Source organism: Felis catus, chromosome A2 (assembly GCF_018350175.1).
Source record: "Felis catus isolate Fca126 chromosome A2, F.catus_Fca126_mat1.0, whole genome shotgun sequence".
In the NCBI taxonomy this organism is placed as follows: domain Eukaryota; kingdom Metazoa; phylum Chordata; class Mammalia; order Carnivora; family Felidae; genus Felis; species Felis catus.
In genome coordinates this window covers 7,172,189-7,193,194 of record NC_058369.1, presented here as the reverse complement: position 1 = coordinate 7,193,194, position 21,006 = coordinate 7,172,189, and the positions used below count along the sequence as shown (strand labels likewise).

The 21,006-nt window shown below is 39.4% G+C and overlaps 2 protein-coding genes and 1 pseudogene across 2 annotated transcripts in view; all 3 read right to left on the bottom strand.

Moving 5' to 3' along the window:
* Positions 1–15,810, bottom strand: part of LOC101086373 (zinc finger protein 177) — a 33,014-nt gene extending 17,204 nt beyond the window's left edge. The window contains exon 1 of the mRNA XM_045053124.1: positions 15,684–15,810. The gene's annotated coding sequence lies outside the window, so the exon portion shown is untranslated. The remainder of the gene's footprint in view (positions 1–15,683) is intronic.
* LOC123381401 lies at positions 5,067–13,982 on the bottom strand (annotated as a pseudogene).
* Positions 9,384–17,338, bottom strand: LOC102899257 (zinc finger protein 426). Its single transcript, XM_045053126.1, has 4 exons — positions 17,176–17,338; positions 16,469–16,557; positions 15,684–15,810; positions 9,384–15,010 (listed from the first exon to the last, which is right to left on the bottom strand). Exons 1-4 carry the CDS (start codon positions 17,336–17,338, stop codon positions 14,961–14,963), a joined length of 429 nt encoding a protein of 142 aa, XP_044909061.1. The 3' UTR covers positions 9,384–14,960.
* Between the last annotated feature and the right edge of the window lie 3,668 nt (positions 17,339–21,006).

The following is a 21,006-nucleotide window of genomic DNA, read 5'->3' as shown; positions in this document are numbered from 1 at the left end:
GTAATGATGAAAAAGAAAACCAAAGCTGGAGGCATCATAATTCTGGTCTTCAAGCTGTATTATAAAGCTATAATTATCAAGACAGTATAGTAGTAGCACAAAATGAGACACAGAGATCAAGAACAGAATAGAGAACCCAGAAATGGACCCAGAAATGTATGCCCAACTAATCTTTGACAAAGCAGGAAAGAAATATCTAATGGAAAAAAGACAGTCTCTTCAGCAAATGGTGCTGGGAAAACTGGACTGAGACATGCAGAAGAATGAAACTGGACCACGCTCTTACATCATACACAAAAATAAATTCAAAATGGATGAAAGACCTAAATATGAGACAGGAAACCATCAAAATCCTAGGGGAGAACATAGGCAGCAACCTCTTTGACTTCAGCCACAGCAACTTCTCACTAGACACGTCTCAAGAGGCAAGGGAAACAAAAGTAAAAATGAACTATTGGGATCTCATCAAGACAAAAAACTTTTGCACGGGGAAAGAAACAATCAACAAAACTAAAAGGCAACCGATGGAATAGAAGAAAATATTTGCAAATGACAAATTGGATAAAGGGTTAGTATCCAAAGTGTATAAAGAATTTAAGAAATTCAACACCCAGAAAACAAATAATCCAGTGAAGAAATGGGCAGAAGACATAAACAGACACTTTTCCAATGAAGAATCCAGATGCTACAACAGACACATGAAGAGATGTCCAACATCAGTCATCATCAGGGAAATACAAATCAAAACCACAATGAGATATCACCTCATACCTGTCAGAATGGCTAAAATTAACAACTCAAGGAGCAACAGATGTTGGAAAGGATTTGGAGAAAGTGGAATCCTTTTGCACTGCTGGTGGGAATGCAAACTGGTGCAGTCACTCTGGAGAACAGTATGGAGGTTCCTCAAAAAATTAAAAATAGAACTACCCTATTGAATTGACCCAGCAATTGCGCTACTAGGTATTTATCAAAGGGATACAGCTATGCTGTTTCGACGGGGCACATGCACCCCAGTGTTTATACCAGCACTATCAACAATAGCGAAAGGATGGAAAGAGTCAAATGTCCAGCGATGGGTGAATGGATAAAGAAGGTGTGGTATGTGTATACAGTGGAATATTACTTAGCAGTCAAAAAATTTGAAATCTTTCCATTTACAACAACATAGATGGAACTAGAGTATAATGCTAAGTGAAATCAGTCAGTCAGAGAAAGACAAATATGTAATTTCCCTCATATATGGAATTTAAGAAACACAACACATGAACATAGGGGAAAGGAAGGAAAAAGATAAAAAGAGAGAGGGAAGCAAACCATAAGAGACTCTTAACTACAGAGAACAAATTGAGGGTTCCTGGAGGGGAGATGGTTTGGGGGATGGGCTAAATGGGTGACGGGCATTAAGGAGGGCACTTATGTAAATGTAAGTGATGAATCTACCCCTGAAACCAATACTATACTATATGTTAAGTAACTTGAATTTAAATGAAAAAATGTGGTGGCCCTGATACCATCCTGATTTGAATAAACCGACTGTAAAAAGATATTCTGGATACAATCAGGGAACTTTGGAGTTTGCCAGATGAGAAAACAGATGCATAGTACTGATGAAAGGACATGATTTCTGAAATTTGCTTTAAAAAAAAAAAAAATTTAAAATCTCCAGAAATAAGAAAAAGCAGGTGGACAGGTTACCAGCACTGTCCAACATGATTACCTGCCCTAATACAGTAGCCACCAGTCACATACGGCTTTGAGCCCTTGAAATGAGGCTAGTGCGATTTAAGTAATTGATATTTTAACTTAAATAGCCAAAGGGGTGCCCTGCTGGGTCTGTCGGTGGAGCGTGTGACTCTTGATCTTGGGGTTGCAAGTTTGAGCCCCACATTAGGTGTAGAGATTACTCAAAAATAAAATCTCAAAAAAATTAAATAGCCACATGTGTATAGTGTATTATACAGTCAGGTCAAGATGATCCGAGATTGGTAAAATATTGGTAATTGTCACAGCTGAGTGTTGATGACTGGAGGATGCACTATACTATTTTTGTGTGTGCTTCAAAATTCCCATATGAAAAGCTTAAAAATGTAAAAGAATCCCAATCTGGTAGTAGAGAAAAGGATACATTTTTAAGGTGCTTTGGGGTTATTACTACATTTAGACACTCCAAACTCAGGATTTATAAAAACTTCATAGCCCCTTGTTGAGCCTTTTCTTGACACCCCCATGAATAAAACATCTGCCTGGACACAGAAGGATTTAAGAATAATTAAGAGGACTATTGTTAATATTATTTAATGGTGGTACCTAGAAGTGGAGATCTGTGGTTAAAAGAAATTTCAATACCTCCTGGTGGGCTGTGCTTCTCAGGCAGACCAGCTCCAGAAAATACCTGCCAGTAAACTGAAGGCCCTTTAAGTGCCAGGGACTCTATTACTAATATTAAGTTTACAGATCAGAACCATGTTTTTAAAATGGCAAGTTTTCTGGAGCCTGGCAGGCTCAGTCAGTGGAGCATGTGACTCAATCTCGAAGTTGTAAAGTCAAGCACCTCGGTGGGTATAGAGATTATTTAAACTTCAAAAATTTTTAAATCTTTAAAAAAAAATGGAAAATTTTCAACCTACATTCCACCCCCCCCCCCCCAAAAAAAAAAAAAAGATTTTGAAGAGGCTAGGTTCTTTTCTTCACTACATAATGAGCATAGCGAGACACGGTACTGTTAGGTGAACTATGAGGATGCTTACACACATTTACTGATCACTGATTCTTGGCTTTGTTCTGTGGACAAAGAATATTTTGTGACAGAAGTAAAATGCCCTAGCCCCCATGAGCTCCCCGCCAACACACAGCTTTGGCCAATAACTCTATCCTGACCATCTGCTTATGCACTGCACTGGAAACCCAGGACCTCTCATTTCTAGAGGTCGTGACAAAGGTGCACCTGCAGATGCAGAGGTCAGGCTGTTTATTCATAAAAATACAGCTAGGTAAGAGTTCACTAATGAAATCGGATTCCTTGATTTAACTTTTCTAAGGGGGGGGCGGGGAGGAAGGAAATTCCAGAGAACCAAATGGTCCAGAAATTCAGAGAGTGGAATGTCTCTTCTCACTGCCTGCTCTGCTCCCTTCTGCTACAGTGAACAATCCTGGACCCTCACCTCAATGTTCTTCTACTCAAAAGACTACCAAGGGCTGACCCCACCTCCCATGGATGCAAACATTTGGGGCAGGGGAGTGGGTGTGGGGTGTTGCACCGATTTTTATGTCAAAGGTAAGTGGAGGGAACCCACACAAGATGCCTTCAAAGTGCCAAGCAGAACCTGGGGACATGAATGGGGTTGGCATAAAACTACTGCACCAGATGTGAATTTCCCATTTGTATGAATCTCATTTGAGAACTAATGACATAGGCTTCTCTTACTGGGAACCTTATGGGCTTTGACAGTCCAGTTAGGTTTGGGGTAAGCAGTGTAGAAATGCTGGAGATTTCCTCACAAGCATTTGTAAAAGTCATGTTAGAATAACTACATTTAGGGGGTGCCTGGGTGGCGCAGTCGGTTAAGCGTCCGACTTCAGCCAGGTCACGATCTCGCGGTCCGGGAGTTCGAGCCCCGCGTCAGGCTCTGGGCTGATGGCTCGGAGCCTGGAGCCTGTTTCCGATTCTGTGTCTCCCTCTCTCTCTGCCCCTCCCCCATTCGTGCTCTGTCTCTCTCTGTCCCAAAAATAAATGAACGTTGAAAAAAAAAAAAAAAGAATAACTACATTTATACCAACCCACCATAGGCTTCTACAAATCCAGGAACACTTTGCCATGCATTTGCCTAGAATCTTTGATCTCTTAAAAAAAAAAAAAAAGACCTCAAACTGAAAACAAGCCTTCAATCTCAATGGGTAACTCTTCTTTGATTAGAAACCTCTGTATTTCCAATCTGTGCATTATTACTGACCAAATTTTCAGATCAAAAAAAAAAAATTTCTACTCTAGAATTTTCTTAAAAAAATTTTTTTTCAACGTTTATTTATTTTTGAGAGAGACAGAATGCGAGTGGGTTAGAGGCAGAGAGAGAGAGGGAGACACAGAATCTGAAGCAGACTCCAGGCTCTGAGCTGTCAGCACAGAGCCTGACGTGGGGCTCGAACTCACGAGTTGTGAGATCATGTCCTGAACTGAAGTCGGACACTCAACTGAGCCACCCAGGTGCCCCAGAATTTTTGTTTAAAAAACAAAAATACCTCAGTGGCTCAGTCAGTTAAGCATCCAACTTTGGCTCAGGTCATGATCTTGCGGTTCGTGGGTTCGAGCCCTGCATTGGGCTCTCTGCTGTCAGTGCTGCCCCTCCCCTGCTCACTCTCTCTCAAATAAACAAACATTAAAAAAAAAAAAAAAGAAAAAAAAGTCCCTCTCACCACTAATACCAAGATCATTGTACCACATATGGGGTAAGAACGGAGATGTATTTCAATACAAATTTCCAAAAACTAAACCTGAGGGATTTCAGGATTCCAAAACTAAAACTTCTGGCTTCATTAAATGCTCATGTATACTTTATTTTTTTTTTGTTTAAAAAAAAATTTTTTTTTTTAATTTTTTTTTTTTCTTCAACGTTTTTATTTATTTTTGGGACAGAGAGAGACAGAGCATGAACGGGGGAGGGGCAGAGAGAGAGGGAGACACAGAACCGGAAACAGGCTCCAGGCTCTGAGCCATCAGCCCAGAGCCCGACGGGGGGGCTCGAACTCACGGACCGCGAGATTGTGACCTGGCTGAAGTCGGACGCTCAACGGACTGCGCCACCCAGGCGCCCCCCCAAAAAATTCTTTTTAATGCTTATTTATTTTTGAGACAGAGAGACAGAGCATGAACGGGGGAGGGTCAGAGAGAGGGAGACACAGAATCCGAAACAGGCTCCAGGCTCCGAGCTGTCAGCACAGAGCCCGACGCGGGGCTCGAACTCACGGATTGCGACATCATGACCTGAGCCGAAGTCGGCCGCTCAACCGACTGAGCCACCCAGGCGCCCCTCTCATGTATACTTTAAAATTATCTACCTTCCCTTGTCAAATGCTAAGTTTTTTTTTATAATAGACAGATGTACTCTTGATGACAGTAACAAATTTTTCATTTTCTTGAGATTCCTGAAAATCAACACATATAACTGGGATAACCTGAAATCAAATCATTTGTACTGTTACTAGTGCCAAAACAAAGGAGAAAATATACATCCCTTTTATTTCTCCTGGAGTTTTTGTGGCTCTAAATCTGAACAACTACTAAGAAGCAAAAAGGTCAGTCTTGTTGATATTTTACTCTGACTTAATAGGTCTCTGCGACCAACCACTGGGGGGAGTTTTCAGGTTTATCTTGGGATCTAGTGAGTAAGTGGCTTAATAATAATAATAATAATGTCCTTATTTAATAATAAAATCATGTCCTTAATTATTGTCATACTCATATTCTGAAATATTTGATGTCTAACAAGACTGTATAGGGACGTGTGGGTGGCTCAGTTGGTTGAGGGTCCGACTCTTGGTTTAGGCTCAGATCATGATCTCACAGTTTCATAGAGATGGAGACCCACATCGGGCTCTGTGCTGACAGAGGGGAGCCTGCTTGGGATTCTCTCCTCCTTGCTCTCTGCCTCTCCCCCACTCACATTGTCTCTCTCTCTCAAAATAAACTTAGGAAAACAACAAAAAGACTGTACATGATGTGAAATCAAATGGATGAAATTTGCTGTGTAATTTCCACAATAAGAGAGGGGAAATAAACAGGAGGAGTAAAATAGGGAGATAAAAATTATTAAAACTATTAAAAAAAACTCATAAAAATTATTCATTCACAGCTGCAAAACCACGGGCTTGTCTTCATTCCTGTCAAGACCCAGCCTACGACTGTCTACTGTCCTAACTATTCACTTTCGTCAAAATGCGTGTTTCACATTCTTTACAATCAGTTGTTGGCCACATCTTGAAAGCAAGGGCAGATTCAGTTCTGCTGGCAGTTCTGGGTCAGCTGCAACATCAACAATGGGTTTCTGTGTGGAGATACCTGTGTTCTAATTGTGAGTTCTCTGCCCAGAGGAACACAATAATTCTGAAAATCTGTCCACTTGTAATATAGAACCTGGAGGAACACAATTTGGCTATTGTTAATTCTGGATGAGGCCACAAAGCCTGGAGTCAGTGACTAGGGTTCCTGTTAGCTCTAAAAACTGCATGATTTAAAGTGAAACACTGAACTAGAATCTAACAGAAATGACAGAGGATACTTCATGTCATATAAATCACATAAAACCGAATAAGAACAGAGGCTCCCTCAGAGAGCTGTGATGAAGTGACTCAATCCATGGAAAGCTTTCAGGGCATACAGTAAGTGCAAAATAACTGTGAGCTCTCACCAGCCCTTTTAAGTCAAGACTGTTAGAAATCTGTTTCCGTGGCATTTAGTAACAAAAGCATCTGATGTATTAATGATCTCATTTAACAAACGGAAATGGGGCTTAGGAGAGGCTAAGGAAGTACCCCAAACACACAGCTCAAAAGCAACAAGGGAAAGGACCCACACTCCAGCTCTAGTCAGGCTCCAGTCTGAGCCCTTAACACACACACTCTACTTGGGCAAAAAGAAAGCCAATTTCTGAAGCACACTAGAACCCTGGGATTTTCCCAGTTAATAGTTTAGACCACTGAAGAGACTAACAATGAAGAAGAGAGTTAAGGCTGTTATAGTTATTTCTGCAGTATAACAAACCACTCCAAACATGGTCATACATAACAGTGGTTCTCAAAATGTGGTTGTCAGCCTGCTGAGGGACTCCAGACACTTTCAGTCTGTGAGGCCAAGACTATTGTTAAAATAGTTCTATTATTTACCTTTTCATCGTGTTGACATTTGTATTGATGATATAAAAGCAATGGTGGGTAAAAGTGCTAGCACCTTAGCAGAAATCAAGACAGTGGCGGCAAGTGCCACATTGTATTCCTTATTGCCACATATTCATGAGAAATAAAAAATCCAGTTTTCCTTAAAAATGTCCTTGAGGCAACAGAAAATTTAGAAAATATATACCTGGGACCATGATGTTGGCTGTTTCTTAACATTTACAAACCTTTCTGCTATGATCAAGAATTGTATTAGTGTATGATGCTTGATGCTGGATAATAAAATAGGCCAACATTTGAAAAATATGCATAACGTAGTGAACTATTTCCCATATGACTAACACATGATGGCACAAGGTCGCGCATGGGTAAAATATCGATTCAAAATACAAGAAAAATCAATGGACTTTAATGTAACAGAATAGGAAGAATTCACTGACAGAACTTCATACTTCACAGTGCAACTGACCTTTAAGAAACTACATTAGTTGAGTTCTGGTGAAGTATCAAATATCCAAAATTATCTGAAAATACTTCTTTTTTCCAATTATATATCTCACTGAAACCGAATTTTCTATATATACTTCATCCGAAACAACTTACGGGAAAAAACTGAATTCAGAAGCAGGTACGAGACTCCAGTTGTCATTAAGCTAGGCAAAATGATTTATAAAATTTTTTGGTAAAACTTGTCACTCATCTGGTAAGGAAGAAAAAATACTTAAAGACACCTGTTAAAGATGGTAAAGTGGACTTTTTTCAGCCATTGAGACAGGTATAGGGACCACTGCAACAAGACTTTGCAGTGAGGGGGAAGGGGAGTGATTGGGCTTAAGTCTGAATACAGCATGGGTAAGTTGGAACTTACAGCCAAGGAACAGGATACACAGGTCAGTGGGTGGAAAATTATTGAGAAAAGATCAGGGGTAAGGGGGATTCTGGCTGAACTGACCTAACAGAATCTTTGCTGAAGACAGGCCAGGGTGATTAGAAACCACCTGAAGGATGGTGGAGGATGAGGAACCCAACTAGGTATCAAGAATGCTCATTAATGGAGAATGGGAAACTCTTGCTGAGTTAGCATGGTTCTTGCTATAATTGGATTTTACAAGTAAGTGCACAGATGGACCCAGGAGAAGGTTCAGGACCCTCACTGAAGTTTGGACAAGAAGAGACTCTCACTTCTCACATTTGTTATCATTTTGAAAAAGTTATTCATAAATGTTAGGTACACTATGAAATTAGTTATAAAAATTTAAAACATGTCTTATTTTCTAATATGTCAAATACTCAGATACAATGCCCATAAAATAAAGATGCTCAATTTTAGAGTATAAAGGAGTCCTGAAGTCAAAAAGTTTGAAAAGTGCTGGTGTGGAACCACCACCATTCTGTTATTTTCACAGATCATAGGTCAGGAATTTGGACAAGATGCAGTGGGAATGAATGAATGGCTTGTCTCTGCCCTACAATGACCAGGGCCTTCCCTACCTGGGAAGACTCACACAGCTCAAGCCAAGGGCTGGAGTCATCTGGGGACTCATACATGCATCTGGTGCCTTCCGTGAAATGGCTAGAAGGCTGAGGGCAGCTGGACGGCTGAGAGAAGCATCTCCATGTAGCCCCTCCATGTTACAGTATAACTCCTTGTTTCCAAGGGAAGAATACTAACTGGGAGTATCCCAAAAGAGAACATGCGAAGATAACCAGGAGGGAATTGCATGGCTCCTTATGGCCTAGACTGGGAAATTATATGGCATCGTTTATATTGTACTCCTCTAGGTAAAAGTCAAGGGAAGGCAACAAGGTCAAAGAATTTGTGGGCCATGTTTTAAAACCATCAATCTGCCACAAATTTTTTATGTACCTCCACACATACAATAGTCATTGCCTATTAAAACCATGCCAAAATCTTGTGCCTATAGTATCAGACTCAAGTTCTATGTCCAGAATCTTAACATCCAAGTCAGGGCCAATCTGGAAAAGGCTATTTTAAAAGGTTTGGCTTGAGTATGTTATTCTCAGTTTGAAGATTTGTGAAGTAAAGAGACAAGCTATTTACTCCCCACACACTCAACATATAATTGTGAGAGAAGGAAAGGATAATCAGAAGAGATATTCATATTAATAAATGGGTGGGAGGCACCTGGCTAACTCAGTTGGAAGAGCACATGACTCTTGATCTTGGGGTCGGGAGTTTGAACCCCACTAGGTGAAGAGAAGACTGAAAAAAATAATAAACTTAAAAAAAATAATAAAATGCTGGCTGCTTATCATAGAAAGAAAGGGGGTGGGTCGGTGGGAAGAATGGAAGACCCACTGCAGCCAATGGTCCATAGCAATTCTGAAAGTCAAACAGGAACATCTTGCCTATTCCTTAAGGGGCACTACTGAGCCACAGGAATGATTGATTCTTTGCGGAGTTCTGCTACCTGAATCATACTTGCTTTCCCGTACGACCATATTTTTAACTGAAGAGTTTGAGACCTATTTCATCTTGCTCCCTGCCCACAGTTTGGGGGTTCAAGATCTCTATTCACTTTAAGACTTTTTTTTTTTTAAACAAGTTTTAGGTTCAGTGAAACTGGGCAAGGTACACAGATTTCCCATATACCCCTGCCCCCACACATGCATAACCTCTACCATTACTAACATCTCATACCTGAGTGGTTAATTTGTTACAACTGATGAGCCAACATTGACATGTCATAATCAGGCAGTCCCGTGGGGTTCACTTTTGGTGTGCATTCTATGGTTTCGACAAATATAGAATGACATATTCACCACTATAGCATCATACAAGGTATTTTCACTGCCTTCAAAATCCCAGGTGCTTTGCCCATTCATACCCCCAGCCACCTCCCTCCACTCTTGACAACCACTGATCTCCAAGTTTGCCTTTTCCAGGATGTCATAGAGTTGGAATCATAAAGGATATAACCTTTCCAGATTGGCTTCTTTCATTTAGTAATGTGTATGAAAGGTGCGTCCAGGTCTTTACAAATCCTGATAGTTCATTCCTTTCAAATGCTGGATATTCCATTGTCTGGATGCACCAGTTTATTTACCTAGAAGATATTCATTTGCCTACTGAAGTTTTGGCAATTAGGAATAGAACTGCTATAAACATCCATGACCAAACAAAACAAAAAAAACCCAACACCATGCATGTGCTGGTTTCTGAACGGACAGAAGTTTTCAACTTCTCTGGGGAAATACCAAGGACCCTAGATACTGGATCATTTGGTAAGAGTATGTTTAGTTTTATAAGAAACCACCAAACTATTCCAAACTGGCTGTACGATTTTGTATTCCCACCAGCAAAGCATTTGGCGCTGTTAGTGTTCCAGATTTTGGCCATTCTCATAGACGTGTAGTGGGATCTCCTTTTAACTTGTATTTTTCTGGTGACATATGGTGTGGAGCCTCTTTTCATAAATGCTTATTTGCCATCTGTACATCTTCTGTGGAGAAGTGTCTGTTAAGGTCTTTGACCAATTATTAATAGGCTATTTTCTCACTGTTGTTTTAATATTCTTTGTACACTTTGGATAACAGTCCTTTACCCAAATACGTCTTTTGCAAATATTTTCTCCCAACCTGTGCATCTTCTCACTTGCTTGACAATGTCTTTCACAGAGCATATTAAATTTTAATAAAGTCCAGTTTATCAATTATTTCTTTTTATGGATCATGCCTTTGGTGTTTTATTTATTTATTTATTTATTTATTTATTTATTTATTTATTTATTTATTTATTTATTTATTTAGATGTTCTATTTTAAAAGGATTGCCACACCCAAGGACATCCAGGTTTTCTCCTATGTTATCTTCTAGGAGTTCACAGTTTTGTGTTTTCTACTTAAGTCTATAATGCATCTTGAATTAATCTTTATAAATATAGACTGCAAAGATTCATGGTTTTGCATGTGGATTTCTGGTTGTTCCAGCACCATATGTTGGAAAGAATTATCTTTACTCCATTCCACTGCCTCTGCTCCTCTGTCAGAGATCAGTTGACTATTTATGTGGCCTATTTGAGCTCTCTGTTCTGTTCCATTGATCTATTCTTTTATCAATACCACACTGTTTTAATTAATGTATTTATAGTAGATCTAGTTTTTTAATCTTAAGTAATCTCTATACCCAACGTGGGGCTCAAACTCATGACCCCAAGATCACATTCTTCTTAGTGAGGCAGCCAGCTGCCCCAAGGTTTATAGTAAGTCTTGAAGGCAGGCAGTTTCAGTCCTCCAACTTTGTTCTTCTCTTTCAATGCTGTGTTAGCTATTCTAGGTCTTTTGCTTCTTCATATAAACATCAGAATCAGCTTGTCAATACCCACAAAATAAGTTGCTGGAATTTTGTCTGGATTGAACCCATTAGTGAGATTGGGAAGAACTAACACCTTGACAATTACTGAGTATATCCATGAACATTAAATATCTCTCCATTCATTCAGTTCTTTGATTTTGTTCATCAGAATTTTGCAGTATTCCTCTAGATCTAGAGAGATCTAGTACATATTTTGTTGTGTGAACAGTATTGTGTTTGCAATTTCAAATTCTATTTGTTCATTGTTAGTGTACAGGAAAACAACTGATGGTTTCATGGATATGTGCATGCATTAAAACTTAAACTGTACACTTAAAATATGTGCAATCTGTTGCATGGCAATTATACCTCAATAAACCTGTTAAGAAAACCAAACTTCATAATAACCAAAGACTCTAACAAGAAAAAAGATATTGAACATACACTTCATCAACAATAAATGGATGATAAGTACATGAAAAGATGTTCAACATCATTAGTCTTTAAAACTGTGGGTCTACTTTGAAAAAAAGACATACACACAGAAAGGCAACTTATTTAAATAAAAATGCTTTTCTTGGTTTTCTTTCCAAGTATCAATTTTCTTATACGCAGTAAGTGAAAATTTGTACTCTATACTTTACCAAAATTTTTATACTTTTATAGATTTTGTTTAAAAACCCTTTGTAGCAAAGGCTTTTCATTTTAAAAACCCTTTTAGGATTTCAATTTTTATAAAAATATATGTAAGTTATTTACTGAAAGTATTGCTTTTACATTCATAATCTAACATGACTTACTACATGTAAAATAAACAAAGCCTTTTTCCACATTCCCTACATTTATAATTTACCATTCCTGTCCAGTGTGAGTTGTGTTTCCTAATAACAAAGATCAAAGACATTCCTATATCTCTTTCAGTCATAGGATCTCTTCAAATCCTATGTGTGCTTTCAAATGTGTGCACACATTTTCAAACCAAATGTGTGCTTTCATATTTCCCCCAAATGAAGGATAAAACTAAAAAACAAAAAAACCGAAAAAACAAAACAAAACCCCCTACCCTTCTTACATTTATAAGATTTTTCACAACTGTGAAATCATAGCTGAACAGTAAAATACAAGACAGAGCTAAAGGTTTCCTACATTCCTCATAAGGTTACCTTTATAATGAATTAGTACAAGTTAAAAAGAGAAAGTATTTAAGGCTTTCCCACATTCTCTGCAAGCATAAGCTTCTCTCAAGTGTGAATTCTTATGCGTTTAGTAAGGCATGAAGTACTAAATGTTTCCCCACATTCCTCATCTATATATGGCTTTTCCCCACTGTGAGTTCTTAAATGTCAAATAAGATATGTGGGTTGAGTAAAAGCTTTCCCACATTCCTTACATTCAAAAGGTCGTTCACCAGTGTGAGTTCTCACATGTACTGTAAGGCCTGATGAAATAGTGAAGGCTCTCCCACATTTTTTACACTCATATGGCTTCTATCCAGTATGTGTTCTTTCATGTTGACTAACGTATGAGGAATATCTAAGTGATTTCCCACATTCCTCACATTCAAAATGCCTTTCTACACTGTGAATTTTTAAATGCTGAATAAGAAAGGAGGATCAAATAAAGGCTTTCCCACACTGCTTACAACCATAGGGTTTCATTTCAGGGTGAGTTTGCATGGGATTTTCAAAGCAAGATGAGTTACTAAAGGCTTTCTTTCCCACATTCCTTACATTGATAAGGCTTCTCACCAGTGTGAGTTCTTATATGTACAGTAAAGTGTGATGACCTAACAAACGCTTCTCCACATTCCTCACGTTGATAAGGCTTCTCTCCAGTGCAAGTTCCTCTGTGTTTTTTAAGACCTGAAGAATCAGTGAAGGTTTTCTCACATTTACTACACTTGTGGTTTTTCTCCAGTGTGATTTCGCATGTGAGTATTCAGTTTTGATAAACAAGTAAACTCTTTACTACACTCTTTGCAAACATAATGTTACTCTCTAGTATAAAATTGTACACGTTTAGCAAGATCTAGGGAACAAGAAAAAGCTTTCTCAAATTTCTTACATTCCACAGGCATTAATTCACTTTGAGTTCTTAAATGTTGAATAAGATATGAAGATCAACTAAAGGTTTTCCCACATTCTTTAGATTTATAGGACCTTTTTTCTACTGCGAATCTGCACATGTACAAAAAGGCTTGTAGAATGATAAATAGCTTTCCCACATTTCTTAAAGGCATATGGCCTCTCTCCACTACGAATTCTTACATATTCTCTAAGGTGTGAGGAAGAAGGAATTCCTTTCTGACAGTGCATTTATAAGGTTTCTTTGGAGTACAAGGTTTCTTGTGAACCAGATGTGCATTTTGGCTTAAGGTGTTTCACACTGATTACAGTTAGGGGGGTTCTCTCCATTATCAGTTTTGTTGTATGGATAAAGGCAGAGTTCTTTGTAAAGGCTTTTACACACTGATCACACAAGTTTTCTTTCTATTGTGAGCTCTCTTGTCTTAAAGCAGCAGTGTTCACTCAAGGTTTCTTCCCAATGATTAAACAATTCCTCTCCAATGTGTTTCTCTCTTGTTGATGAACAGATTGGTGAGGTCTTATAAAAGTTTTCCAGCTTTATTACATTCAGAGATCCTCTCCTCTGCCTTGAATTGTTATACTATAGAGGAAACCAATCAGTATGACTAAAGTTTTTTGTTTTCTCTTCCATTTTCACTGTATGCAACGCATGGTTCCAGACCTGAGTGCTTTCAAGCAGAATAAAGAGACCATTCTGCTAAAAAGTTCTTTTGTAGTCTTTTTTTTTTCCTTTTGTAGTCTTTAGTTTCACAGGGATTCTTATAGCATTTAGCTGATAACTGATCAAGATGAAATTACTTTTCAAAAACTTTATCTGAATTCTATATATGAAATATTGAGCTAACAATGTGTGAATGTATTTTGGGGAGTGTTTAAAGTACTTGTCAAATTCATAATGCTCAGAGACTCTATGAGAAACAGTTTCATTTAGGATGAATAACACTAGCCCCAAGTGTCTGTTATGGTTTTGTGCTGCTTTTCTATCTTATGGAATTTCCAAACTTCCACTGTTGTGGAAGGCAAGGAATTACACAGTGTGAAATTTTACCATTTCTACCCATTGGGTGTTTTCCCCTGCAAAATATTCTGCTGAGGTGCTGACCATTTGGTATTAAGACAAATCTCCCAATCTGAAATAAGATTAAAAAAAAAATTAAGGTCTTGGAGGAATAAATGATGGAAAGAAGTTGTTAAAAATAAAGACCAATGCCTATTTATTTTCAAAGACTGAATTAATATAGATTACAAAATAAAAAAGACATGAACATATAGAGATTGAAAAGTCTGACTATATTAAGAGTTTGGCAATGAAAAAGGGTGCTGGTCAAACTGGTAGGTGACTCTCTAAGAAATGATTCTATACATGTTGAGACTGATGGTGAACAGAGAGCAACATAACCGGGAAAACAAAGTTGAAAGAAAATGAATGAAGAATTAAATGCAGAATTTAAAGAAGAAATAGATCTTACTGTCAGGTCAAAAGGAAGTTTCAGAAAGTAGATGAAAAGTTAAAGAGAAGTTTGAAGGACCCAAGGAACCTCAGAAACCAAAGGCACCAGCATTCTCAGGAAAAATCCATCTTCAAAAGCTTCCTGTTTAACATTTCCAAATGGACTGCAGCTCTCATGGATTCCTGCTGTTTTTCATAAAGAATCACATCTCCCTTTTCCCTTACTTTGCAGAACTTCTCCCACTATCCTCAGCTTTCCTTCTTGTTCCACCTGAAAGATCAGAACAGGTCTGCATAGCTAGCACCTGGCTCTCAGAAGAAGACACTTGATGTAAGAAGAACATGCAAGGGATGACAAATAGTTCCACAAACCAGGACCAAGATTCTGCTCTGCAGGGACACCAGATACGGTCAGGTAGAACTTGAGAAACAAAATGTTTGTGCTAACTTTATCAAACCAATAAACTTTCTTTCTTTTTTTTTTTTCAAACCAATAAACTTCCAAATGAAACTAATAAAACACAAGCACACACTTCCTCATTGCTCACCAAAAAAGGTGCCGATCTTTCCCCTAAAACCCAGGCTCAAACTTGTATACAAGTTTTTTAAGTCCTAAGCCTTTCAATCCATACAGACAATAAGGCCAGTACAATGAACAGACCTTCGTTTTCAAGAGGAAGTCACTTCAAGGTAAGGTCAGTGAGAGCAGAAACAACATCTGCTCTTTTTACCACTGCATTGCCAGTAGTCAGCACAGACACTAGGACACAGTTAAGCAAGGGGTGCCTGGCTGGCTCAGTCGGTAGAGCATGCGACTCTTGATCTCAGGGTCTTGAGTTTAAGCCCCACAATGGGCACGGAGCCTACCTTAAAAAAAAAAAAAAAAAAAAAAAGGAAAGATTTCTTCCAGAAAAAGCTAAATGAAGAAATGGTACCAGCCTTACCTACTGCAACCAGATTCTTGTGGTTCCCCAGCATCACATCTCTGTACAGGTTTCTCTGAGTTGGATCCAGCAAAGTCCACTCCTCCTGGGTGAATTCCACAGCCACATCCTCAAGGATCACCAGATCCTAAACCATCACAAACATTCTGGCATCAAGCAATTGCCATCTAAACCAATGTTCACTGGAGAAAGAGAATGGGAGACCCAAAGCTTAGACAGGTTTCCATGTTCTCCCATCATCTCTTCCAGGGCTTGATGGTCCTCATGCCCATTCTCCTCTCTACCTGGACATATCCACTGCTGAGCTCATCCAGTCATGTAGCTTTAAGAGCACCTCATTCACCTGACTGCAGGTATCTCACCACAGCTACATTGTACTCTTTTCTAATCATATTTTTCTCTAATGACAGGATTTACCATGGTCTGAGTACATTACAGACACAATAAATGCTGGCAATGAATGAATCATTCCTCCAGGGACAGCACAAATTCTGAAAAACACATGTCCACTCCCTCATAGAGTATCAAAGCAAGACAAGAGCACACAATCAACATGAATGAGAGTTGGACTGGATTAGTAGATACTGCGATAATAGTATCATCTCCTTATGTCATCTGTCAACCACATAAAATATCCTGAAACCTGAGGAGATTTAGCTGGGTATTCAGTCCCTATGCAGGCCCTATATGCACAAAGAAACTCTGTGTTCTATTAAAAAAAAACAAACATGTCTATCTGGCAGGAAGAATATGTACTTTTATAAAAGAATAAACTTCCTACTTACCTGAGAATAATCTGTCAGACACCTAGTCACTGTCCTTTCTCCCTCTGATTTCTCCTCATGAAGACAGAAAAAATCTTGAAAAAGATGACCTGAGGAAGAAGAAATAAAACCTGAGAACCCAGGCTACCCAAAGTTTCTACTCACAAGCCTAGAAGCCACTCCAGAGTTGACACACATGCTAAGCAGCCTGCCTCATCTGAAACCAGAAGGAGGGTTTGGGCTTTGGGAGGAAGAGTTTAATATTCCCATTTTATAGACAATGAAATTTAAAGTTTAGACAGGTAAAGATGTTGTTTTCTAAGTTTACTTATTTATTTTGAGAGAGAGAGAGAGAGAGAGACAGAGAGCAGAAGTGGGGCAGGGGCAGAGAGAGGGAGAGAGAGAGAATCCCAACGTGGGGCTTCAACTCATGAACCGTGAAATTATGACCTGAGCTGAAGTTGGACCACCCAGGTGCCCCAAAGTTGTTGTTTTCTTTGGCCAACAATAATGAATCTCACGTAAAAAAAGAATCTCATGTTGATTAAGCAGAACATCTCCCACATCCTTATCCCTCCTTCCCAATCTAAGGATTCAGACATCAGGATGTTCTTATCTACTTAAGCCCTCTCTTAGCACAGAAACAGGACTGCTTAGACCTTGACAAGACAGGCCGTTCACAGGCCAGTTTAAACCAGTCCCTGACAGGAGCATCAAAAAGGACTTACCACAGGAGAAAAGATCAATGGCTGGCATCCTGTGGGTGTGACAGTAGAATCTGACTGAACCCTTCTCGTTCCCAAAGTCCCTCAAGATGGTGTCTGAATTTAGCGGAGAGGTCAATCTCAATTCCTCTTGATTAAGTACCAGTGGATTCTCGCCACGTACCATCAATCTTTAAGCAACAGGCATCACTCAGCTATCATGAAGCATTATTCATTAGTCAGCTCTCTGCAAAAGATAAAGCTGTATTACATAAAAGCCGTTAGAAACTGTAGAGTAGTATACTACAGAAATATACATAACAGTCGCCACTTACGGAGTACCTATTCTGTGCCACAAGCAGTGGTAGCTCAAAGGATTACCAACATAGTAACTATTACTGCTATTTAACAGCCGAGGCAACCTCATTGAGACAGGAGTAGTCACTGACCCAAGATCACCAATTAGGAAGAGCCAGAGTCTGAATACAGGTTACTCTACCTCAAAAGCCTGAACTCCTGAGGTTACTGTTACTCTCTAACATACCTGGATGACCGTGACAAGGTGATGTGCAAGAAATGATTAACCCAGGTCTGGGTTGCTCAAATCCTGCACTTTCCTGAGAAAGGCCTGTCTTCAGACCTACTCTAGGCTGGGCTTGTGGGAGACGTCCATGGACTATCCCACCTGGTAAGAATGTTTTTGTATGCCTGAGGCCTTGGGTCACACAATACCAGTCTGGGTGAATTCCAGATAGTTTAGGCTAACAACGTGATTTACTGATTTACGGTAAACATGTTTTTATACGCCTGAGGCTTTGGGCAATGTTCTAACAGTTTGAACTCAGGCTGGAGCCTAAGTGGCTGAAGTCAGTCACGCAGGTGGTGTAGGCCTACAGGACTGACCCACGATAAAACCTTAGGACACCAGAGCTCAGGTGCTATAGGCTGAATGTTTGCACCTCCCTGCATCTTCATATATTGAAACCTAATCCCCAGTGTGACAGTTTGTGGAGGTGAAGACTCTGAGAGGTAATTATGGGATTAGTGCCTTTGTGAGAGACCCCAAAGAGCTACCTTGCCCCTTCTGCCATGTGATGACACAGTGAGAAGACTGCCTTCATTAATCAGTAAGTAGGTCCTAACCTGACACCAAATCTGCTGGCGTCTTGATCTTGAGTTTTCCCAACCATCAGAACTGTGAGAAACGTCTGTTGTTGACAAGCCACCCAATCTAGATTTTTGTTACCACAGCCCAACTGAACAGCCTACTGTATCAGCTGAGCTTCCTTGGTAATTTATTATTACTAGGAATATTAAGCAATGCCCATTTGACTGCACTGGGAAAAGACACCTGGATGCTTGTGCCTGGTTTGTCCTGGAATTAATCCTGTGTCTTACTTATCCCTTTGCTGATTCTAATCTGTATCCTTTGGTTGTAATAAACCATAACGGGTTTAACAGCAGGAGTCTTGTGCATCCTACTGCATTGCAGAGCATAAGGGTGTTCTTGAGGATCCCCAGCACAAATGGTTTATTTAATTTAGACATCTTTGAGCTCATCCAGCTGGCAAAACCACCTAGCCCCAGTTGCCTTCAAATCCTTACATCAGCCTATGCCTTCATTCATTATGCAAGTATCTTGAAGGTCCTTCTCTTTGCAACATAACACAGTAGGCAATGAGGAGAGAGCAGTGAACAGAAAATGCCCCATACCTTAGATTTTTTATCACTTTCCAAGGCCCAAGCAGATAATAAACACATAAATTTGTATTCTATCAGCTGGTGATAAGTGCTAGGGAAAAAATATGAACAGATCAGGAATATTATCCTCTGCCTCCCCCAACACATACACATACACCCAAGGATTTTTCTTATCAAACTTAGGACTAGCTCTGGGAAAGATAAAGTCAGAACAGGAAAACAATCATTTTTCAGAAAACTCTTGAATGAGATTCAACTTTTGATCTAAAGCACTAGCATAATTCAAACAAACAAAATAAAATAAACTCAGAATACATTTCAAATACTGCTCTACTTCAATGGGGAATCAATCAGCTTAGAAACCCCTCACATAAAAGATGTGACCCTCTCCCCTAGGTCTTACAGGTATAAGATGGATGGAGTAGGTGGAGTGCTAAATCAGACTTTGCCCAAAGTTTATTTATTTATGTATTAATTTTTTGGAAAAAACCTCACCTTTTTTTTCCATTAAATTTTGCCTTTTTTATTCCTTCTTTACCTATGCTTTATGTTCATTTCGTTGGTTCTTTCAAACATTTAGAAATTATAGTTGAGTTCCTTTTTCAAACATTTTGAATTATACATTCAAACAAGTTCAGAATTATAAGTGTACAGTACACTACCATGAATTTCTTGACCCGAAGCACTCATATGCCTCATCTAAACTACTCCTTTCTCCTCTCCAAATGGAAGCACTATTCTGCCTTATAAAACTGTAATTCTGCCTGTTTTTGAACTTCATATCAAATCATATGGTGTGCATTAATTTGTGTCTAGCATTTGCCATTCAGTGTCCTAGAACTATCTGTGCACTTCCTTGTAAAACCTAGTTTTAGCAAGAACCCTAATTAAGTCAGTTTAATTACATGATCACCCTCAATATCTGATCAAGTTCCTAATCCTCTACCATTTCCCAGGTGATGTCTGATCACTCCTTTATTTATTATTTATTTTTAATGTTTATTTATATGACAGAGAGACAGACAGACACACAGACAGCGCAGGTGCGAACGCACGCACGCACGCAAGAGGAAGGGCAGGGAGAGGCAGTTAAAATCTGAAGCAGGCTCCAGGCTCCCAGCTGTCAGCACACAGCCTGACCGGGGTGAGATCATGACCTGAGCTTAAGTCAGATGCTTAACCAACTGATTCACCCAGGTCCCCCTGTCTTTTGTTTTTAAGTTTATTTATTTTCAGACAGAGACAGCATGGGTGGAGGACTGGCAGGGGGGGCGGGGGGAGAGAATGAATCTCAAGCAGGTTCCACGCTGCTAGCGCAGAGCCCGATGCAGGGCTTGAACCCATGAAACTGTGAGGTTTGACCTGAGCCAAAATCAAGGGTCAGATACTTAACCGACTGAGCCACCCAGGCACCCGCTGATCTGTCTTCAGTAAGAACCCTGTTAGGTCATTTTAGCCAGAATCCCCCTTACCTCAGATGTTTCCTCTTAGTAATTTTCTATTCATTAACCTGGCTATAGATTCCGGTCCCTGGCTATAGATTTCCACTTATGCGGTACTCAGTTGGAGTAGAGCCCGAGCTCTCACCTACGCTGTAAATTCCCACTGCAGTGATTCCTACACCTATCTCAATGCCCCAAGAAAAGTTTGCCTTACCATCTTTAACAAATGTCACTGAATATTTTTTTCTTGAACACCTTGCCTAAATCTCCCCTAGTCATAATACTCAGTGCCCTAAAACATCCCGTATTAGACATTTGCTCTAACATAATGAATGATAAATTAAAATTCAATCTTTAGCAGTCATGGATTGGCTTATTAAAATGTAATCCCATGGACCCCCAGGTAAAATAGTTAATAGGACCAATGTAATTTAAAAGAAGGTCTTCAAGGGGGGAAACTCATGATATAAAACCTAATTAATAGAGGGGTGATTATTTGCAACAACTTTTCCATTTGACAGCCCAATTTTGCCTCTTTTTAAAACTGGAGAAAAAAAGAGGTGCCTTATGATGTATTACGAGAACTGTAACACTGTGGTTCCATCCAATTAGGGCCCCCGTACCCAACATTCAATATTATTAAAAATCCTGGCTCCATCCAATCAACAACCAGTAAATATTTTGCTCTTACAGACTGGGCTAACATATTTCT